The 22,008-nt window shown below is 42.5% G+C and overlaps 1 protein-coding gene across 1 annotated transcript; it reads right to left on the bottom strand.

Moving 5' to 3' along the window:
• Nucleotides 1-124: 124 nt before the first annotated feature.
• LOC123765375 (organic cation transporter protein) lies at nucleotides 125-19,103 on the bottom strand. The gene is given in 13 exon segments (XM_069335504.1): nucleotides 125-543; nucleotides 1,325-1,531; nucleotides 2,567-2,717; nucleotides 3,443-3,630; nucleotides 6,429-6,576; nucleotides 8,001-8,169; nucleotides 9,059-9,213; nucleotides 9,963-10,066; nucleotides 11,392-11,473; nucleotides 11,475-11,567; nucleotides 12,169-12,304; nucleotides 14,776-15,082; nucleotides 18,999-19,103. Coding segments are annotated over 12 exon segments (1,872 nt in total). The 5' UTR covers nucleotides 15,026-15,082; nucleotides 18,999-19,103; the 3' UTR covers nucleotides 125-354.
• Between the last annotated feature and the right edge of the window lie 2,905 nt (nucleotides 19,104-22,008).

Below are 22,008 nucleotides of genomic sequence, written 5' to 3'. Positions count from 1 at the left end.
TTTGTTTGGAGGACGGGCTGAAACTTCATCAAGTTGTTTTGTGCGAGTCTCGAACAGAGATTCGAGATGAACAACGCGCACATGTTACCAATCTACCAGGGGCAGGTAAAAGTAAAACTCATCGAGGACGATCGATCTTTATAACATAATTATTTGCTTCGACGAGATGTACTGTTGATGAGTAAGGTACATGCTCCAGGTGTGGTGCGCATCCTGGCACTTTGACCACAGGTAACAAAGCAGTTTTCAGAAGCAGTTACCCCTGTCCGTCCCTCTCAGAAACAATCAACCATGATATTCGAATTTTGGATATTGTTCTGTCTCCCGGGGAGACAGGCAGCGTTAGCTGTTCAATTATGCTGTTTTTATTTCAGAAAACGATCCCGTGGGAGCCTCTTCTTTATCTCCAGGTAGTGAATGCTCCAAGTGGTCGCCCTCCGGCAGGTGGCGTCCCTTACTCTCCGGCAGCAGTAGGCAGAGGCCGCCGGCGACCAGGGACATCAACCCGAAGACCATGGCGGGCGCCCACACTACCAACATTCCCTGCAAAGTGTCCCCCACAGGGATTAATAATGATTTCAAGGTGTTCCTGCTGGCCTTCACTCCTCTCTCATTCCCAGCGTTTCTCAATCTGCCAGTCTCATTCATTCTCTCAATTACTTATATTCACTGTCATTCTCATTCAAACTATTGAAGCCAGTAAGTCGTTGGTTACCCTATGAAATGTCACAGTGTCTACAAGGTTCCACAACACTGTTATTGATGTAAAAGTATCCATTGTTACTCAGCCATACAGAGCGATGTGTTTCTCCAGAACATCATTTAGACAAAAGGCAACGATATACCTTAATATATCTTTGATATATCTACGATACCCAAATAAAACCAATGTAATTAAACCTTAAGACACCACAGTGATAAAAATGCCACACTACGACAATGTAGCAATTGGTTAAATGGTATGCTAATACTACAAAACCATAAAGTAAGCGCTGTTAAACGTACAAAATAATCTACCAGATTATCATTTAGCTATAAAATCCTAAATATTTTACTATAATACAACACATGGCTACATTATCAACAATGAAGCCGCAAAATGTATCCCTAATAAATTACCAGAAAACTTCAGTATATCTATTAGACGATATCCAATCTAATACAATAGTCTACCAGGATGAGGCTACCAGGATGAGGCTACCAAGATGAGGCTACCAAGATGAGGCTACCAAGATGAGGCTACCAGAATGAGGCTACCAGAATGAGGCTACCAAGATGAGGCTACACCGTTAGTGATCAAACAAGTCTTAACAACAGGCGTTACCAGGATGTCGTTGATATACGGGGAGAGGATACTGCCGATCCTGGCGACGACGCTAGCGTGGCCGACGGCGAGGGAGCGGTACTGTGTGGGGAAGAGCTCAGCGGTCACCACCCATATCAAGTGGAACGCCGCAGTGATGGCCATCTTGCCGCTCAACGACACCAGCAGCATCACTCCCAGCGGTGCTGCAGAGGAAGCACTCAGTAACTGATAGCAGGGAAGGATTAGGGGGAAAGCGCCAAGCCATTACGACTTTAAAAGGGTCAGGATAAGGATTTGGGATGGGACAGAGAGGAAGGGAATGGTGCCCAACCACTTGTGGACGGTCGGGGATTGAGAGCCGATCTGCACGAAGCGAGACCGTCGCTCTACCGTCCAGCCCAAGTGGTTGGGCAGGGTCACTGACCTGGTGACACATTACTTGCAACATAACACTTTCACCCTATCTCACAACTCTTCGGTCGATGGGGGGTAACAACCTGACTGGCACTGACGTTACCCATGTTCTGGTTTGTTTACATGTGTGTGTGGGCGAGATCGGACGCACTCTCTCTAGCTGTACAAGTCAGATATGAACTGTATCAGTGGCTCTGGTGTTGACTCAACTGTAGCGTATTACAAGAGTAACTGGACTCTACATTAACAAATATCGAGTTAACAATATTAGTGTGAATGCAAATAACTGTTAAAGAATCCTTAGAATTCTAAAGATTCATCCACAACAAACTTCAACAATTATAAATTAAACTCACTGAAAAATAATATATTACTGCAAGACTTATAAAGTACATTACGTAAAAAAATCTGATTGAAATCAATTTTTTTTAATGGAGCGATGCCCCTGCTGACCACGATGGCTTTACCCGTCTAAGTCTCTGAATAATATAATAAGTAAATTATAGAAGTCTGTGGACTCTGCTACGAACAGTTCATCTTTACCAACTTCACTGGGTCCATTCTCCTTCACTGGGGGCATAGAGGTAGAATCCCCCCCCCCCTCAAGATACCTATCAGTCACTCTTGAAAAGTTTGGCGCGGCTAGCCCATAGCGTCTGACCTGTAACGCTGGACAAAAATTGACATGACATCCTGTTATACACAAAGATAGGGAGACTGCCATTCATACCCAAAGCAACATATAAACAATAAAGTGACCCCTAGACGTCACATCAAGGGGTCAATACCTACCCTAAGTGCATACCAAGAATGCATTGCTTACTCTGAGGGATGAAGATAATGAACATGGACATGAGTAAGAATGACGATGGCGCTAAACAAGTAGAGGAAGGTGAGGGGCTTGATCCTGCCCAGGAAGACGATGGTAGGCCACAGCAGGAGGTAGGAGGGTACCTCCAACACTCCCCCCAGGAAGATGTACATGTAGGTGTCCGTACTGAGGAGATGGCTACAGGTTAGCATATGCTGATAGGGGATAAGATGGGATTCAAGTGATCATTAATTGATAACATAACCAATAGTCTGGATAGAAAAAAATGTATTCAATAACTAGTTATTTAAGATAAGTTAGTAATCAAAGGAAGGCCCAAACTTTGAAGACTGTTCGACACCATTTTAAATGAATAAATTTAACGAAAAATAGAAGTAAACTTAATTACTGTATTTACTTTATCATTTATTTATATGCATGATAGTATAATGAGTGGAGTTTACACGTTTTCGGTGAATAATTTGCACATTCTGGCAAAACCACTAACACCAATCACATACGCTGACTATTCCCCGCAGTTTTCCGATCTACAAACAATTCTCAATCCCTTTGTATCTCACTCCGTAACAACTTTTTCCCCTTCACACCTACTTACACCACAACCCATTTCGCTCCCACCACCCTTTAGTAATTCAATCCACTGCTCACAGTGCCTCAGCTTACGTATTAAACCCTCCCCCTACGAAGCCCTTTTCTCCAGTCATGTTATCTTGTGCGTATTCTCCCCCACACTCATTAAGGTAACGCGCACATTAACTTTATTAGAAGGAAAGGGGGGTCGGGTAGAAATAGCCTAAGCTACGCTATCCCTTTGAGATTCATTACTTGACTGTCTCAACACCCGGTTCTCACACCAGCAGGAGGTATGGGGCGTTGGTAAGGTGGCGCACCTGTGGGTGGGGGCGTTAAGGGAGATGCCGTAGTAAACCATAGCGGCGGTGAACCAACAAAAGAAGATTATGAGGGTTCTCTGACGGAGGGACTTCAGCCGCAGGAGCGATGTTAGGCTATTCAGCACCCTCACCGCTCGCTCCAGCAACGTCGGCTGCTTCTCCTGCCAGTCTTCCAACTTACCATTCTGAAAAAGAAAAAAATATACGGACCCTGAATTTACCAACTTCGCGCATTTGATGATTTCTAGGGTCGTCACCAAATTTTCTTACGTTTCCGCATAACAGACTACGCGTGTAGTCCGGCGAAAAAATATTTGTATAAATTCCATTTATTATCCGATCAACTTGGGAATAGTTTACAAATGTTTGCCATGAAATTTACGTTTTTTCTAATAGTCGAACAGCTTATTAAAGAGAACGGCGTGGCAGTGAATCATCGTGGTAAAACAATTGTATTATTGACACTACGAGTATAATCGACGTAGTTTATATATATGTTGCCGGTCGAACGCATCCTTATGTGACCTTTAATACTCATGTTCTTATAGAACATTCTATTGCGAACACATTGGAGCAAAAATGAAATACATACATCGAAAAATAATGTCAGGACAATGAATTGAATATACACTTTTCAAAGCGAGTTTCGCCGATATGCCGCAGCGGGTAACACTTCGGCCACTTCCCACACTGTTTTGGGTGGGCTACGACATTGAATTTATATTTATATGCATATGTCCGTGTAGAGAATTCTATTGCGATTTCAATGATACCACAATTAGCGATGTAGGACATCTGTAGGCTTCGCAACCATTAAGAGAGTGGAAACATTTTGTTGCTCTTTGGCGCTCTCTGCGAGTGATCTGAATAGTTTTTTTTATTTGGTGTTGATAAGTCCTTATGCTTTGGCGGCATTTTATAGGCATGTTCTTATAGACAATTTTATTGCGAACACAGCGATACCAAATTTAAATACGTGCGCCTTCAATTATTGTCAGGACAGTCAAAAGAGAGTGTACACTTTTTCGGTCTTGCCGCGTAGGGGCGCGAAACGCCGAAAGCAGCATACGGTAAGTTTATTTTTTTCAGAACGCAGTGATCGCGAGTGTTAAATTAGCACAATTTCTGAATTTACACAATCTGAAATTAAAATTATAGAAATTTTTAAACTAAGAATTAAGTAGCTTTAAAATCTTCATGTTCTGAATCTATGCCTGTTTGAATCTGTTAAATAGTTAAGTCTACAGTACATCTTTCTGTTTGTACACACAAGTTGCCAATATGTATGACTGGCATAATATCTCTGCCACTCCAAGACTATGTAACATACACAATTTTACAGACAATTTTGCAAGGGGAAAAAACAGCCAGTGGCTATAACGTATCTCAAGTGTATCACCACAGATACCTCCAAGCAGGTTGTTACTAATTATGACCAAAACTTAAAAAGTTACTTAAAACTAATTAATGCCGCCACCACATATGTAGCGTACATATGTTTAGACTGAATATATGTACTTTACAGTGACCGGCAAAGAAGGGTACGGCTCACGAGAGAGTAAAGGAACCAGTTAAGGATATCACAGGGAGGGGAGGGGGGTGGGGAGGGGTGAGAACACAGTCACTTTCCACTGGCAACTATGAATGAACATGTACAAATGAACACACCGGAAGAACAATTTAGTAATATATATTTAATTACGTTCAATATAAAAATCCTACTCTATCTTCCCTATCAAGACAAATTTAATGATAAACACTTGTAATGTCAGAACATAAGGGTCCAGTACAGCAGAGATGAAGCTTGTATACACCAGATCGTCAATCTCCCTCCCCCTGTAGTGTCTACCCCAAGACTCCTGTCTGGACCAAGATACAACACACAACTCACCCCTCCCTCGTTGTTGTTGTTGTTATAGATACAGCTACTCGGAACAAGTTCCAAGTAGCACGGGCTATGGTGAGCCCGTATCTTACCTGGCACAGGAGCGGAGCAAGAAGCACAGGCTATGGTTAGCCTGGTGACCCCCTCCCTCTCTGGTAACAAGCTTTTATACCTGTCTATCCAACCCGTCCTCGACTCAAGACCATTACATCCAGCGGTCGACCCCACAGACGCATTCATAAATTTTTACATGCTGTTCATTCAAAACAGGAATTTTCTCAAATATAAATTAATATTATAATTTATTAGCGTATTGTGCATATATAAGCATAGGATAGGTTAGGTGTTTAGGTTCTGTTGGCGATTATTTGTGTTTGTAGTACGTGGGTGAAGCATTTATAACGTTGTGGTTCGAACAAAATTCGTCAGGGAAGCACTTGTTCCGAAAGTGTTCGAACGAAATTAGTTGCGAGCCGCAGCCCGTCCTGCAAACAAAGATCCAAAAGTGATTCCATGCACCCGCCAAACCCCCTGTTTATGAATGAAAAGCGGTTTACACACGACTCACAACTGCTGACGTTCGAACATATCCGGAACAAGTGTTTCACTGACGAATTTTGTTCGAATCACAACGCTATAAATGCTTCACCCACGTACTACAAATACAAATAATCGCCAACAGAACCTAAACACCTAACCTAACCTAACCTATGCCTATATATGCACAATATGCTAATATATTATAATATTAATTTATACTTGAGAAAATTCCCGTTTTGAATGAACAGCATATTAAAATTTATGAATGCGTCTGTGGGGTCGACCGCTGGATGTAATGGACTTGAGTCGAGGACGGGTTGGAGTCGTGTGTAAACTTTTCTTCATTCATAAACAGGAGGTTTGGCGGGTGGATGGAATCACTTTTGGGTCTTTGCTTGGAGGACGGGCTGCGAATTCTCATTTTTATGAATCATGAAATTACGAACCAAAAATTTTACGAACTCCCCAAAACACCAGACGAGATACCAGACAAGACACCGGACAAGACACCTGACAAGACACCGGACAAGACACCAGAGGGCAGGATAGTGCACATACCATTGCCATTATGTTATGCATGGCGGCCAGGATGTGGTGGTCAGGGGGCAGCTTTTTGCGGTTGATCTTAGCGGCCCCGCGAAGGACTTCGAGCGCTCTCTGGTGTTGGTTATGAAGAATGAGCCAACGAGGAGACTCCGGCAGTAACCTGGCGAAGGAGTACTGCTTAAACCTCTCTTGACGAAACATGAATGGCAAATAAATCGATGACAAAGGAAGCGGTGACCTCCCAACAAACAATTTTAGGTACCGGCAACGTTCCTCTAAAATTTTGGCAAGTTGTGGCAACGTTCAGTTTGACATGGCATGAACATAATTGTGTGAGCTTGAGAAAGGGAAAGTTTGAGACCCAATGGCACTTTTTAAATTTGACTTAACGTCATGGAAGTCATTGTCTAATATCATACAGGCAAGAAAGCAGGCATAGAGGAAGTCAGCCAGGCAGACATGCAGGGAGACAGAGAAGCTTGCAATGAAGCTAGCAGGCAAGCAAGCAGATAGGAATTTAGGCCAGCAGGCAGGGAAGCAAAAAGAGCTATAACAAGTAGGCAGTTATGCAGAAAGGTAGATATTTAGTTATGCACAGAGGCAGGTAGAGAAATAAGCAAGCGAGTAGGCTGGTTAGCAGGCAGGCACGGAAGAAGGCAGCAAGGCTTGAAGGAAACAGACAGGTTTGCAGGAAACAAACACGCAAGCAGACAGACAGGAACGAATGCAGGAAGCAAACAGGCAGAAAGGCAGGCATTAAAGCAGGCCAGCATGCATCCAGGTAGGCATACGTGTCAGGCTTGCAGGCAGACAGGCAGACAGAATTAGGGAAGCAGAAAACAATGGGGTACACGGCTGCACATGGGGTCTCTTCCCAAGCGCCCTCTTAATCTCTCCAAAGCACGTGGCTTTCTTTGTTGTTGTTATAGATTCAGCTACTCGGAACAAGTTGCAAGTAGCACGGGCTATGGTGAGCCCGTAGTGTACTTACCTGGCACAGGAGCGGGGCAAGTAGCACAGGCTATAGTGAGCCCGTGGTGTACTTACCTGGCACAGGAGTGGGGCTGTAACTGTTGTCTGTGCTTGGCCTCCACAGAATTTCTCTTTTATAGATGTAGGCTAGATGAGGTACTTGGCTGTGTCAAGGTCTCTCTCTCCCCCACTCCCCCCTCTGTTCCCCATCACTCTTTTTCCTCCTCTTACCCACCCTTTCCACCTCTTCCCCAACATCCCTTTTCTCCTTTACTCATCTCACTGCCCCGCCCCCTTCCCCTCTCCCCAGTTAGCCCGGGTAAGTAGGGATATCTAGCATCACAACTGTACGGAAGATCCTGATCTTATTTCAGACTTCATGAATATTGCAAAAGTGGGGAAGAAGCGGGAAAAGGACAGTTAAGATCCTGATATTTCTTAAAGCATGGCACTTGGGCCAACTTTGATCAGACTATAATACTCAAATACCCTCCAATTTTCATATGTGAAAGCGTCTGCCCTCCCCCTTTGGACAGACAAACAAATATTCCACTTTACAGATGTGGATGTAAGGGGGCTCAGGCAGTTCAGAGAAGGAAGTTGAGATCTTACCAGTAATGAAACGCAAAGAGAAGCCCAGGGAGGGTGATAGCAGCCTGGAGCCACTTCCAAGTCCTGACCAGGTAAGCAATACCAGGTACCAGCATGTAGCCCAGCGCCCAAGGTACCACGAAGAGTGTCCCGATCTTGGAGCGCTCCCTGATGGCGCACGTCTCCATCACTGTGTCCGTCGTCGGAGGTAACAAAGTCCGTAATTGGATTCAGGTCAGGTCTAACAGAAAATATACAAGGGAACAGCATGTGCACGATGTGCAACAACGTAGGGCAGTACGTTCGTTACGAGCGACAGTGAAGGATAACAATATGTGCATGATGTTATCTTGATGTTATCTTGATGTGCAACGGTGTAGGACAACACTATATGAATGATGAGCAACAGCGTAGGGCAACAATATAGGACAACGCGAGAGAGAGAGAGAGAGAGAGAGAGAGAGAGAGAGAGAGAGAGAGAGAGAGAGAGAGAGAGAGAGAGAGAGAGAAGCAAGCATAAATCGTATAACATCAACATGGTTAGTAAAATTAGCGGAAGTAAGAACAAACTTTAGTAATCTAAACAAGGAATCCACCAGAACATTCTGCACAGACTATGAAAAACTAGTTCACGAATATATATCACCAGCAACCAACGCATTAAAAAAACGAAATGAATATTGAGGATTTCCAGAGATTCGTCATGAAACACAAGACAAACAGAACCCAATCTTAGAGGATAGGCTACAAAATCCCAGACCATTAACACTGCTGAATAAATTAACCAAAGGACATGTGATCAAAACATATAAGATAAAGAGAGGAAATGATAACGTAAACAAAGATAAAGGGAAATATCATGTGAGACAGAGGTCAAAACTGGAAGTACAGATGAACACGAATATAAGGATTGTACTGTGCGCAAGAGATTAGCAAACTCCTGACATAAATACCTAATGGTTGTTGAAGCAACATTCAATTTCAAGAGACCTGACAGGGAAAAGTTCTTACAAAGCAATAACAACTGAGAACTTATAGATTAGTTCATATACATAACCAAACGTAAGGGGGCAGCTTACGAAGGACGAAGCATCCCAGGTAGGCTCCGGCGGCCATGCAGGAGAGGACTACCACGAGAAATATATAGACCTCAACATTGGGGGCTACGGCGGCAATGAATCCCGCCATGACGTAGAGTGCTCCCGACCACAGCACCACGGGCCGCCGACCAAACCTGCCAAGAACACACACACACACAAATTACACATTTTATAGCTAGGCTCTGCAGTTTAAACACGTGGCGAATTGTGAATTTTCAATTCAAAATATTCAAATATTCAATACTGTTATACATTTTTTATTAATATCTTCCTGAGTAGATCGCATACATTGTTATTGTGAATAATTATTTTAATGGAGGGTGGTGTTAGAAGCCTAGGATTACCGGATTACGGTAAGTGGTATTAAAAGCCTAGGGCTCCGGATTCGATTGCCTGTAGAATTATACGACTCAGGAGTGCCTTTCGAAAGCATATAATTGGTCACAGGGGTGCTAGGAGCGGAGACATTATTACTACAAGGGTGCTGAGGTAGGAAAAGATTAAACTACGCTGGTCTAGGGAATGTGAACCCTGTACAGTAAGGTAGGCGGGTCAGAGCCTTGGAGATAATATACTTGTAAAGGAAATGATTTCTCTGGCGAGATAACTTACCTGTCAAGGAAATAACCTACCTTTCAAGATTTCTTACCTGTCGAGAAAACTTACCTGTTGATGAGATAATTTACCTGTATTGGGAATACATTACTCGTGGAGAAGTTAACTTACCTCTCTATGAGATGACTTATCTTTCGAGATGACTTAGCTGTCGATGAGATGAGTTAGCTGACATGGAGATGACTTACTTGGCAAAGGACACGACTTACCTGTCAAGGTAACGACTTACTTGCCAAGGAAAGACTTACCTGTCAAGGAAACGACTTACCTGTCAAGGAGATAGCCGTAAATGAGGTTGCCAAGCAGCATTCCCCCTTGTACCGCTGCTTGAGTAGTAGAGTAGATGGCCCTCCGCTCACACACCAGGTCCCACTGGCACACAGCCGCAAGACAGAGAGAGAGAGAGAGAGAGAGAGAGAGAGAGAGAGAGAGAGAGAGAGAGAGAGAGAGAGAGAGAGAGAGAGAGAGAGAGAGAGAGAGAGAGAGAGAGAGAGAGAGAGAGAGAAATGAGAATTATATCCTTTATTTAAAAGAGTAGACAGTAACATGCTATACACTCACTAAAATATCACAATTTGGCGTGATATTATGCGAAAATAATTAGTGCACTACAGGGGATTCGAACCTGCGTTTCCGAGTCTCCCCAGACGCACAGGACCATGATACGCTATAAGTATTTTAACCCGAGATTCTACTGACTTTCCTAGCATGTATTTGAAGGGACCATTTGAGGGGTAAAACTCTTAAACCCACACCAGAGTGTGTGGGTAATTTGTAAACATTTGTTCTGGTATCGGCTCAATGCCTGAGAGCCCATAGTGGATTCAGTTGAATCCCAGGTTAAATTACTCATTGCGCATCGTGTTCCAGTGGGCTAAGGTTCGTGGCTGGGGAGACTCAGAACAGTGGTTCGATTCCTCTTAAGTGCGCCATATTATATAGCCAACTTGTAACTTTTTTGTTTCCAGTAGCTGAATCTAAAACAACAACACTGGTCGTTTACAGAGCATGGATGTCAGGGGTAACTTAAGGAATTAGAAATATTAATTTTTTCAGGAATTAGAAATAAAGAGCGATATAGAAAGTTTAATTTACGTTCTCCAACAAGGCGAGGAGTGAGCAGAGCTGCGACTGAGACGCACAAATGGTGTTAACTAAATCAATACTAAATATAACACGAATGAATGTACATGAACTGGACAAGTTAGATTAAGAAAATACTTTGGAAATTATTGTTTTGAAAATAAGAAATCTTGATTTATGAACAAGTTACCAGATAACATACTGTTATGTTATCTCGTAACTTGTTACAGGGGTTATGTTATGGGGTTAGCCATACTGTACATATAAAGGAGTTTGGTATTATATAGAGGGAAGCTGCCTCTCAGCCAATGAATCTTCAGTAGTTTCCTAGCTTTGGTTTGCTAGGCTTAAGGCCAATCAACTTCATTAAGATCACAACAATAGCTTAATGACTAAACAAGTACACTTTAGCCCTGGACATAAGCAAGTCCTAAAGTAAACTCTCAGTTTATACACACCAATAATTAGGCTACACCTTACGGTGTACTGACGTATTATAACACTGAAGACCTTTCATGATCTAATATGAATGTAGGAACTCAAAGATATTCGTCAAATCCTCCACATATAAAACACTGTACGGAGATTACCTGGAGGGTGAACGTGGAGCTCACCTGCGTGGTGACTGTTAACTGGTACTGAGTGAGGTTAAAGTCCCTGCTGGAGCAAGGCTTGGATCAGGGCGTCTGCTGGTCGCCCGACGCCCACAGCGCCCTCGTACCCAAGCTCAGCCACCGTACTGTAGTCCATGTCGTACATCCGGCAGCTCTCATGCTTCCCTGTCTCGTTGCTGAGCATAAGAGACAGGTGTGGCATAAGACAGGTGTGGCATAGGACACAGGTGTTATGATTCACATTCTCAGCATGTGAATCGTTGCCCCAAACAACGATTCACATGTTGAGAATGTGAATCATAACAGCTGTTATAGTTGGGTGAATTTGTAGCAAAGGTGCGCTGATATGGTAAATGTTAAAGGTTACTTTAATAGTATAATTCTCAAAGATATGTGTAAAATGATGAAGTGATTATGTAGTACAACCAGTTGGTAACTACTCTCACGCTTGTTCCCCCTTACTGTGATTCTTAACCATTTGTTTCCTGTTCCCATCTCCTCCAAACCGCCAAGCCGTTCTTCCACATCCTTTCTCAGAAATGATAAAAAAAACATTGCAGCTTTATGCCATCCCCAAGATGAGCCATGTTTGATCACAGCATCCTCACACCCGCAGGGAAAAGCATACACGTGAAGAGCTTCTTATTTTTCTAATGCGGTAATCCTTCATGTCAAAATTCACAGACCTCTTCCTAAATATTGATCCACAAACGCCCTTCAAAACACAACGTACAATGATCCCCTATACTTAAGAGAAGGCGGAAATATTTGACTAACCTGTAGGGTATGGCGAAGGCCAGGATCTGCTGGTGGCTCCAGTTGGCCTGCACCAGCGGCCCTACGTGGCACCAGTGGTCGGGAGTAGCCCCCAGGAACACGCTGGAGAACACCGGGAACCCCGTGATGAACCCGGCTGCAGACACACAGCAAGAGGAGAGAGAAGAGTCTAAAACCTGAGAAAAGCATGCGCCCTCATACGTCATCACTAGGCTTTGTAAACATAGGGGGTAATGACTTAAGAATGGTCCAGGACGGACCAAAACGTCGTCGTCCCTTCACATTCTATTGTGTAGTCCGGTCATCATAGGGGGGTAGAAATATCCTAAGCTACTCTATCCCTTTGAGATGTATTTCTTTCTTGTCTCAATAAACGAACTTGAACTTTGTAAACATACCCAACCAAACTTGATATATTATATTCTACACTAACCTCGAGCCCAATCAGTTAGGTTTATGGATGTCTTCCCTGGGCCAATGGCAGACCTTCACCAGGATGCAACCTACAACAGTTAAGTGACTCCCTGGTATTAATTTAATATTAGGTGAAAAGAGGCAACAGGTGAAAGGGAACGTGCCCAAAACGTTTTCTGTCCTGAGTGGGATTCGAACCCGGGACCTTTTTAGCTGTGAACCGACTACGCTGCCCACTGCACTACACTGTTTAAAACAAAGTGAAGCTGCCGGTGTAACTATTTATATGTTATCCTGAAACAGGAGAAAAGGGCCTAAAACCAATAACACTTTTTGCGAAACTTTCTTTCAAAAGTTACTGTGCTGTTCATGGGGCAGGTACTGAGCTGACCATGTGGCAGGTACTGAGCTGACCATGTGGCAGGTACTGAGCTGACCATGTGGCAGGTACTGAGCTGACCATGTGGCAGGTACTGAGCTGTCCATGTGGCAGGTACTGAGCTGACCATGTGGCAGGTACTGAGCTGACCATGTGGCAGGTACTGAGCTGTCCATGTGGCAGGTACTGAGCTGTCCATGTGGCAGGTACTGAGCTGCCCATGTGGCAGGTACTGAGCTGCCCATGTGGCAGGTACTGAGCTGTCCATGTGGCAGGTACTGAGCTGACCATGTGGCAGGTACTGAGCTGACCATGTGGCAGGTACTGTGCTGTCCATGTGGCAGGTACTGAGCTGACCATGTGGCAGGTACTGAGCTGACCATGTGGCAGGTACTGAGCTGACCATGTGGCAGGTACTGAGCTGTCCATGTGGCAGGTACTGAGCTGACCATGGGACAGGTACTGAGCTGACCATGTGGCAGGTACTGAGCTGACCATGTGGCAGGTACTGTGCTGTCCATGTGGCAGGTACTGAGCTGACCATGTGGCAGGTACTGAGCTGTTCCTTGTTCTCCCTGGTGGGGCGGGAACACTACCACACTCCACTGACAATGAAATATTAATTCAGAGGGAGATCTGCCAGTCTATCTCCACTCTAGGAGCCTGGGTCTGGTATGTAATGACTTTTGTGCCATATAGTTGCTTGAGCAAAATTAAAGGAGAAAAAATTAAGGGTAAATAGTGCCTGAAGATAAGCTCAGAGAAAACGAAATTTTAATAGGAACGAAAAGAAGAATAAGAATAGACAAAGAGTAATGGAAGTAATGGCAGCAGTACCTGGCGAAGATTCACACGGAAAACGTGACGAATAACGGATAATAGGGGCCTCATGTCATCCAAGTTTGTAGAATATAAGACATGACCAAGGTATGGAGATGATGAGTCACAATAACGTGACTGAACACCACTTCTAGTGTGTGGTTTGGTCAACATGACCAAAGTATGTTAATTAAAAACACTTTCCCGCTCCTGGGTCGTAAATAAACGACGCGTAAATAGGGGTATTTTGTCATGTTGGCGCCAGAGCGTCGTAAATTTACGCGCGATTAATAAAATATTTGTATAAAATTCAATTCTTATTCGATCAACTTGGGGTTAGTATGAAAATGTTTGCCATTAAATTTCCGTTTTCTCTAATAGGCACATGGCCTATTTGGGAGAACGGCATTGTATTGTAACTTAGTGGAAAGACTATTGTATTATTGACACGGCGAGGGGTAATCGCCCACCTCACACACTCTTGGTGTGGGCCGCGATCATGATTCTACATTTATATGCATATGTCCTTGTAGAGAATTTAATTCCAATCACAGTGATACAAAATTTAACGCTGTAGGACAAGTGTGGAGTTGACAACCCTGAAAAGAATGGAAACATTTCGTAGCTGTTTGGAGCTCACGGCTAGTGATCGATGTAGTTCGTGTAGTTCTTTAGCTTTTTGTGTGATTTAACTCATGCTTTGGTGACATATACATATGTTCTTATAGATCATTCTATTGCGAACACTTTGGTACGAAAATGAAATCAGTACATCGAAAATTAAGGTCAGGACAGCGAAAAGAGTATGCACTTTTCAGTGTTGCCGCTCGGTCACCCGAAAACGCCGGGCGCATGAGGGGGGTCCCTAAAGTCCATATCGCCGTGCATGTCAAAGTGTTATATAAATACAGTATGAAGAAAGCCACTTGCGTACCTCTGAAGCTAGACAAAGCAGCACTTACAGAAGGCCCTTCCCTCTAAGTGGAAGTACTCACAATAAGAACACAGTACGAAGAGGAGCAGGTTCCAGCGGCCGTTCGTCCCCACCACCTCGAGCAGCTCCTCGAAGCTATCTACATCCGCCAGCTCCTCGAAGTCCCCTTCTTCAGCACCATTACCAACATAGCCGTCTTTTACGATGTTACCGGATCCATCTTTATTTATAACCTCGAATTCCTCCTTTACCCTCGCTTCTCCTTCCAAGCGCGTTCTCTCCGTCTCTCTCGTCTCCTCTCTGTCAGCCATGTTTCCCTCGCTTGGAGAAGTATTGTAGTTGTGTCGTCACAGCTTAACCAGCCCCTGCTATGGATTTCAACAAGAAATTTAGACATTACAACAAGAAATCAGTGCAAAATGAACAGCTGCAAATAATAATAATACACAGAGAAATCACATTAACGTGAAATATCGATGAACATATCTATAGGAGCCGTGATGAGGGCTCGAATCTATGTGTTGGGTGTTCCTCAGACGCGCTCTAGTCGAGTGCACCGCGATATAGTCAAAAGAATTACAACCTGGGGTACTACAGCACCTACAAGGGTCCTCAGGCTTCCTCTGTCGTGATGCAGTCGAGTAGAGTGTGCCTGGGAACCCCAGCACATAGCTTCGAACCCTCACCACGGCTCCTGCGGATCAGATTAACCATAAAACTGTTCTTAATGAAGCTAAATTAACTAATCTGATTAATCTATATAAACACAGACCTTGTGGTGCTTAGAGTGGCGGATAACGTTTCCCCGGACCCCTGCCCACAGCCCCCGAACACCGGGACAACTGACTGAGCAGTCATCTGAAACTGCGCCATCTCTTGGCGAATCTCTGGGGGGGGGGGGTGCATGATCATGATGACGTACGCCACGTGAGGCTCTGCCAACATATCAACACAAGACCCTACAGTCTTGTTTACAACATGGTATATAGAACCTTGAGAAGGGATGTAGGCTGCATCCGAAAAATTGTTTTTTAACACGCTTCCACGTATATTGGGTCTTGCCTTCACCTTCAATAATAATAACAGTGTACACAAAGGAAGCAGTCCCTGTGGCAAAAAGGTAACACACACACACCTCTTGTTCTCTTTGGCCTGAGTTCGTATCCTGGCGGGGGAGGATTGACTGGGCGACAATCCCAAACTGTAGTCTTTATTAACCCAGCAGTAAATGGGTACCTGGGTGTTAAACGGTTTGGAGAGTCGTATTCCGGGGAAAATTAGTCGTACTGTTTTAATAAGACATTTTGTAATTATGTGGTTGATCGTTCCAATATGTAGTAATCGGGCTCCAGTAAGTCACTTTTGGTGCTATATTTTTATAGGGTACAGAAAACAAGTAAAAAAGTCCTGGGGACCATTAACCGCCGGCACTCAGCGGTTATATATATATATAGTTATATATATATATATATATATTGTCACGGTAAAATCTCTAGGAAGAGATTCGGCCTACTTCATTATCGCCTATTCTACTCATTCACGTCTATGTAATCAAGAACTGCAGCCAACAACAACTACTACTTGCAGACGTCTAGAAATACCACCAGTCTACCAGTCCCCCTCCTGCACCATGGCCCGTCACCCCACCTCGCACCTGGGTCGCTGGGAGGCCACGCCCTCCGTAACAAGCAGTTAAAGGAGCCGGTTCATAGTTTAAAGGTTCATGGTTTAAAGAAGACATCAGCACCATCTGCTCCGTCGATATTCTGTATATATAGGTCTACCAAGCTCGCTAAGATCTTTATCAATCAATCAATCGCTAAGATTCAGATTACTCCTGAGTGCTCTCGCTGAGTAGACCTGTTGACACATCTCGGCGTGGTAACAGAGCTATTGTGTTTGACTCACAGTACTCTGCACCATAATTTATTTTGCACCTTAACGTAACGTAAATTTGATTATTCATCTTGTTTGTTTTGTATACTTTGTATTAAAGCCAAGCCTGGATATTATATATTTTGTAATTTGTTTAAAGTAATTCCTATTAGAGTAAAGTATTTTTAAATTTTTGTTCTCTATGTTTTCTCCTACAGTTAACCTCACAGTGAAGACAATTTGCAGTTTGTTTTTTTTTCTTTAATTTTTAATTTTGTGACAGGCATTCCATCTGCCTAGGGAAGACTGCAATAACACCTATTTTTTTTTACACCGTCACAATATATACACTTTATTAGGCCTCTGATAGCGTATATTAAGTCCTAAGATGATTACCTTAGGTGGTTTCATCAGTAACAAATATAAAAACCTTTCTCGGTTTGTCCAAATTCAATACTACAAAAGTCTTCCTTCTGGTGGTCTATCACGGCATATTTGTGTTTTTTGCGAGCACATCGTTCAGAGAATATTCTCAGACACGAACTCACAACACAGCGAGGCCAACCTATCATAAACACACTATAATATAGAGTGAGTGGCATGTTTCATGGACGTGATTTCGATAGGCTAAGCAGAAGCCTAGCAGACCGACGGACGCCACACTCTGAGTGGAAGACTGTAGCCAGAATAAACTAACATGATCAAGTAGACATACTGGCTAGCCAGACACTGGAGGTGCATGACACCAGAATAACATCAGCGGTGTACGCAAAACAGGAGTCATAGGATTGGTTCCGGAGCAGATTAGGCTATGAGGAAAAACTGAGGGAGCTTGTCCAAGACTGGAAGTTACAGATACAGATAAATAACATACGAATTTTTCTTATGAATGTAAATAAGATTTTCTTAAGCGTGTGATTAGAAAGTTGAGTGTTTGACGAGGAAGTCAAAATCTGGAAAGGCAATGCATCAGGTGATCGACAATAGACTAGGTGGGACCTAGTAGCTGATGGTGGACCTGTCAGAACTACTGGGTGAGCACACATACAAACACACTTGCAAGTACTCAAACAAATACACAGAGCCTGACATGGACTCCCAAAATAGAATGCGTAGCCTAAGTCGGGCAAGTCCAGCGTTCAAATTTGTTTACATAAATTCCAAACATTTATCATTGACTTTTTTTTTATTCGATCTGCCGATGTAGACCTGACCAAATGTAAACTGTGTCAACAAAATTATTCGCACACCCTCCGTCACTATGTGATGGAGTGCGAAAAGATACGTGAATTTAGAGACAATTCTATAACCAATGTTCCAGCGATGTGTCAATATTTCATTCAAAATGATCTGCTACCAGAAATTTTAGCTAAATATCCCCAGTTTGCTAACTGTAGGTAGTAACTAAGTGATTGTAACCTATCCACCGCTGCCCACTAGATGGGGGGCGGTGTGCAGGACAAACATATCAATTGTGACACTAGCTCTCCACATATGTCAGTTGCTTAATTTAGAACCTGTACTTGTGGTCGATCTCGAACCCTTTGTTGATGTGACGACTTATATTGAATTTTGTAACTAGCTCATCAAGATTTTAACTTGCTTAGCTAAATGAATTGTGGGGTTCAGTCCCTGAGCCCATTATGTGCCTCTGTAACCCTTTCCACTACCGCCCTCAAGATGGGTATGGGGTGCATAATAAATGAACTAAACTAAAACTAACTTTTTTGACTTAAGAATACTACTAATCATGAAGCCCAGAACTTTTTCGCATTCAGACTTCGAAATTTAAGCACAATCCAGCTGATATTTGGCAACGCTATAATTACGTAGCCTCAGCACCTTATATTTTCAACGTTAGACTACATGTGCCAAACTTTCGCCCATTTCAAATGCCTATTAAGATCATCTTAAAATGACTGAGTTTTTTTTTAAATCATTTCCTGCCCTATTTTCATATCTCTGCAAATATTCTTGTTCAATCCTGTATCTAAATCATTTATATACATGTTAAATAACAGAGGCCCCAGGACAGAGCATTGGGCACTCCACTTATATTTCCCGCTCTGTGCTAACTCTATTTATACTAATTCTTTGTTTCCTTTGATATAGCCATGACTTTATCCAAATTAAGACAGCACCCCAAAACCATCAGCCTCTACCTTACTAATCAGTGCTGTATGTGCCCCAGAATTCAAAGCTTTCACAATCTTTTCACTATCAACTGTCTCAAAAATGTTAGATTCAAATGAAAGCAAACATGATCAGCCCTTCGTAAAGCCATGATCAGCCCTTCGTAAAGCCATGTTCAGCCCTTCGTAAAGCCATGATCAGCCCTTCGTAAAGCCATGATCAGCCCTTCGTAAAGCCATCTTCAGCAGCCTTTATTAATCGAAAGTAAATGCTTACCTGAACTAACGAAGAGAGGGGCGAGCGGCGCCGATGTTGGTCGACTGACAGCCGCGTGCCAATGCCAGACTTCCTCTCTCATTCTTACTAGCCCATCATTACTTCCAGTTGGCAGTTATCGTACCGCGTACTGTACGTGTCCCGAATCTTGCGCGCCGACGTGAATATCTTCCCGCCATAGACAAACTCCTTTTCCCTCTATACATTTTTGTATTATGCGTGAGGAAGTGAGGAAGCCAACCAGAACGTCACTGGTAACAGGCGAACTGCCAAAAATTTGGAAGACAGCCAGTGTAGTCCCAATATACAAGAAGGGTGATAGGCAGGAGGCACTGAACTACAGGCCAGTGTCCATAACTTGCATTCCATGCAAGATGATGGAAAAGATTGTGCGAAAATACTAGGTAAAATACAGTAAAAATAGAGTAAAAATACAGTAAACTAGAACGTGTGCTGGCTTTGAGGGTTGCTTCCATGCAAGTCAGAGTGAATCAGTGTCGTGGAAGCCAACCTGTCCTCAGGCCCGGCTCGTTAGGACGCACTCGTCAATTTTCACGAATTGTGTATTTCAATCCAGCTCATCCACCTGTTTACATGGTACTTAGAGTAACGATGTGGGCCACCGTACATATATTGACGCAATGGACACTTAGTACAATTTGGTACTATTGGACAAACGGGGAAAGGTTTCGTAATTATGTTGCTGATTTACGGGCTATTCATGCCCGTGCCACCTCTTGGGTGGCTTAATCTTCATCAATCAATCAATGTTGCTAATAAAACCCTAACCTAACCATCATAGGGCTAATACTGGCAACCTGAGGCCTAATGAATACATATGTGCTCTACTAGGCAAAGAATATTTAAGTTACGTTTTACTTAAATGCCGATAGCACCTATATCACCCCTGCACCCATAGCACACCTGCACCCATAGCACACCTGTACCCATAGCAAACCTGCAACAGAATTCGCCGTTTTCAGTAATTGGCATTTTTTCCGGTGTAAAAAGTCGTAATTTCAAACTCCATATATGTGCAATGAGTCAGAATTCGGCTCAAAAATCACGCTTAGGAGTCAAATTTCCAACATTTCAGATATTTTGAAAACTGCAGGGGGGTTTGGGCAAAATATGACCCATCGCCGTTTTCAGTAATTGGCATATTTTCGGTATAAAAGGTCGTAATTTGAAAATGAAAATAGGTCCAAAGAGTCAGAATTTGGCTCAAAAATCATGCTCAGGATTCAAATTTCCGACATTTCAGATATTTTGAAAACTGCAGGGGGGTTTGGGCAAAATATGACCCATAGCCGTTTTCAGTAATTGGCATATTTTCGTTATAAAAGGTCGTAATTTGAAAATGAAAATAGGTGCAGAGAGTCAGAATTCGGCTCAAAAATCACGCTCAGAAATCAAATTTCCGACATTTCAGATATTTTGAAAGCTGCAGGGGGGTTTTGGCAAAATATGAAGATGGCGAAGGGTCACATTTTACCCAAGCCCCCCCTCCTGCAGTTTTCAAAATATCCCAACTATCCCAAATCCGACTCCTGAGCCATATTTTGGAGCCAAATTCTGGCTCTCTGTACATATTTGCAATTTTAAATTACGACTTTTTATACCGAAAATATGCCAATTAAATTCATCGTGATTCTTTCCAAGTTTCGGACAGGGAACTCAGCAATCACACTATACAATTGATCCTATGACGTATGATCAATAATATTAATTGCCTCTCAATATTTTAATTAGTTATTATATCAGACCATTAATTTATTAATAGTTAACTGTGATATCAGTTGATATCATGACTTTTACAATTAATTCTTTATTACCTCATTTGTATATATATATTTACTATTTATTATTTATTTATTTATTTATTTATTTATATATATACACAAGATTTCTTACATTCATGTGCGAATGTATTTTATCATATTTTATCTACATCATTCCTATTCATTTAAGTACCTATTTGTAATTTTTATAATTTTTTTTTTAGATTCAATCTTTTTTTTTTAGCTAAAATTTATGTGATTTTTACTTGTTTGTTAAGTACTGGGTGTATCTTTAGTAGTAATTATCAACATTCAACTGTCTGCTAAAAGTTACATTAGTCAATCATCTATTATTTTCATTTTCTTTTAAAGATTGTTTGAAGAAAACAGGTTTTAGTGTCGTATGGGAGACTAATATAAAGCATTAATAGTTCGTTTCTTCCAGGACAGGAGGCCTGTGAATATATATACTTTAGGATTACATGGAGGTCCCGCAAGGTGGAACTTTTGAACTTCCTTAGGATGGAACTTCAGAACTGTTGACTAACATCTAGATACCTATTTACAGCCAAATGAACTGACATTAGTGAAAAGTAATGAACCCAATCATTTTTGTCCCGTCCGGCAATCGAACCCGATATCGCGATTGTGAGTCGGGAACGAAGCCAACTATACTACGAAACCCCCTTTAAGTAATTTTAGTAAATCATGTCGGCCTGGAAGGACCTTTACTATCCCAGTACTAGTCTTTATTTTTTAAGAATATCTTTATTCTTTTATACCATTCTTTATAAGAATATATAAATATATTTTATCTAAGAATAAGGTAAGATTAAGATAAGATCAAGATAAGATTAAGATAAGATAAGATTAAGATTAAGATAAGATTATGATAACTAATGTCCCCCTTTTGCCAAGATTATAATAATGCGATCCACCTATCTATTTTTATTAATTTTATTTATGTATTTATACATACAAGAGTTCTAACGATCTTGTACAGCCAGCAGCACTCATAGCGTTTCAGGCAGGTCATTAATCCTAATTATTCCCCGGAATACGACCCGCCAAATCGTTTGATTTGGCGACACCAGAATGGGTACCCATTCCCTGCTGGGTGAACAGAGGCGTTCAGTTAAGGGTGGGCGCCTAGTCAATCCTTCCCCGGCCAGAATACGAACCCAGGCCAAATCGCTCGCGAAGCGCGGGGCGAGTGTTATACCATTGCG

The sequence above is a fragment of the Procambarus clarkii genome, chromosome 33 (assembly GCF_040958095.1).
Source record: "Procambarus clarkii isolate CNS0578487 chromosome 33, FALCON_Pclarkii_2.0, whole genome shotgun sequence".
NCBI lineage: Eukaryota > Metazoa > Arthropoda > Malacostraca > Decapoda > Cambaridae > Procambarus > Procambarus clarkii.
Note: the sequence above shows the minus strand (reverse complement) of the source record. Positions and strands in the feature narration are given on the sequence as shown.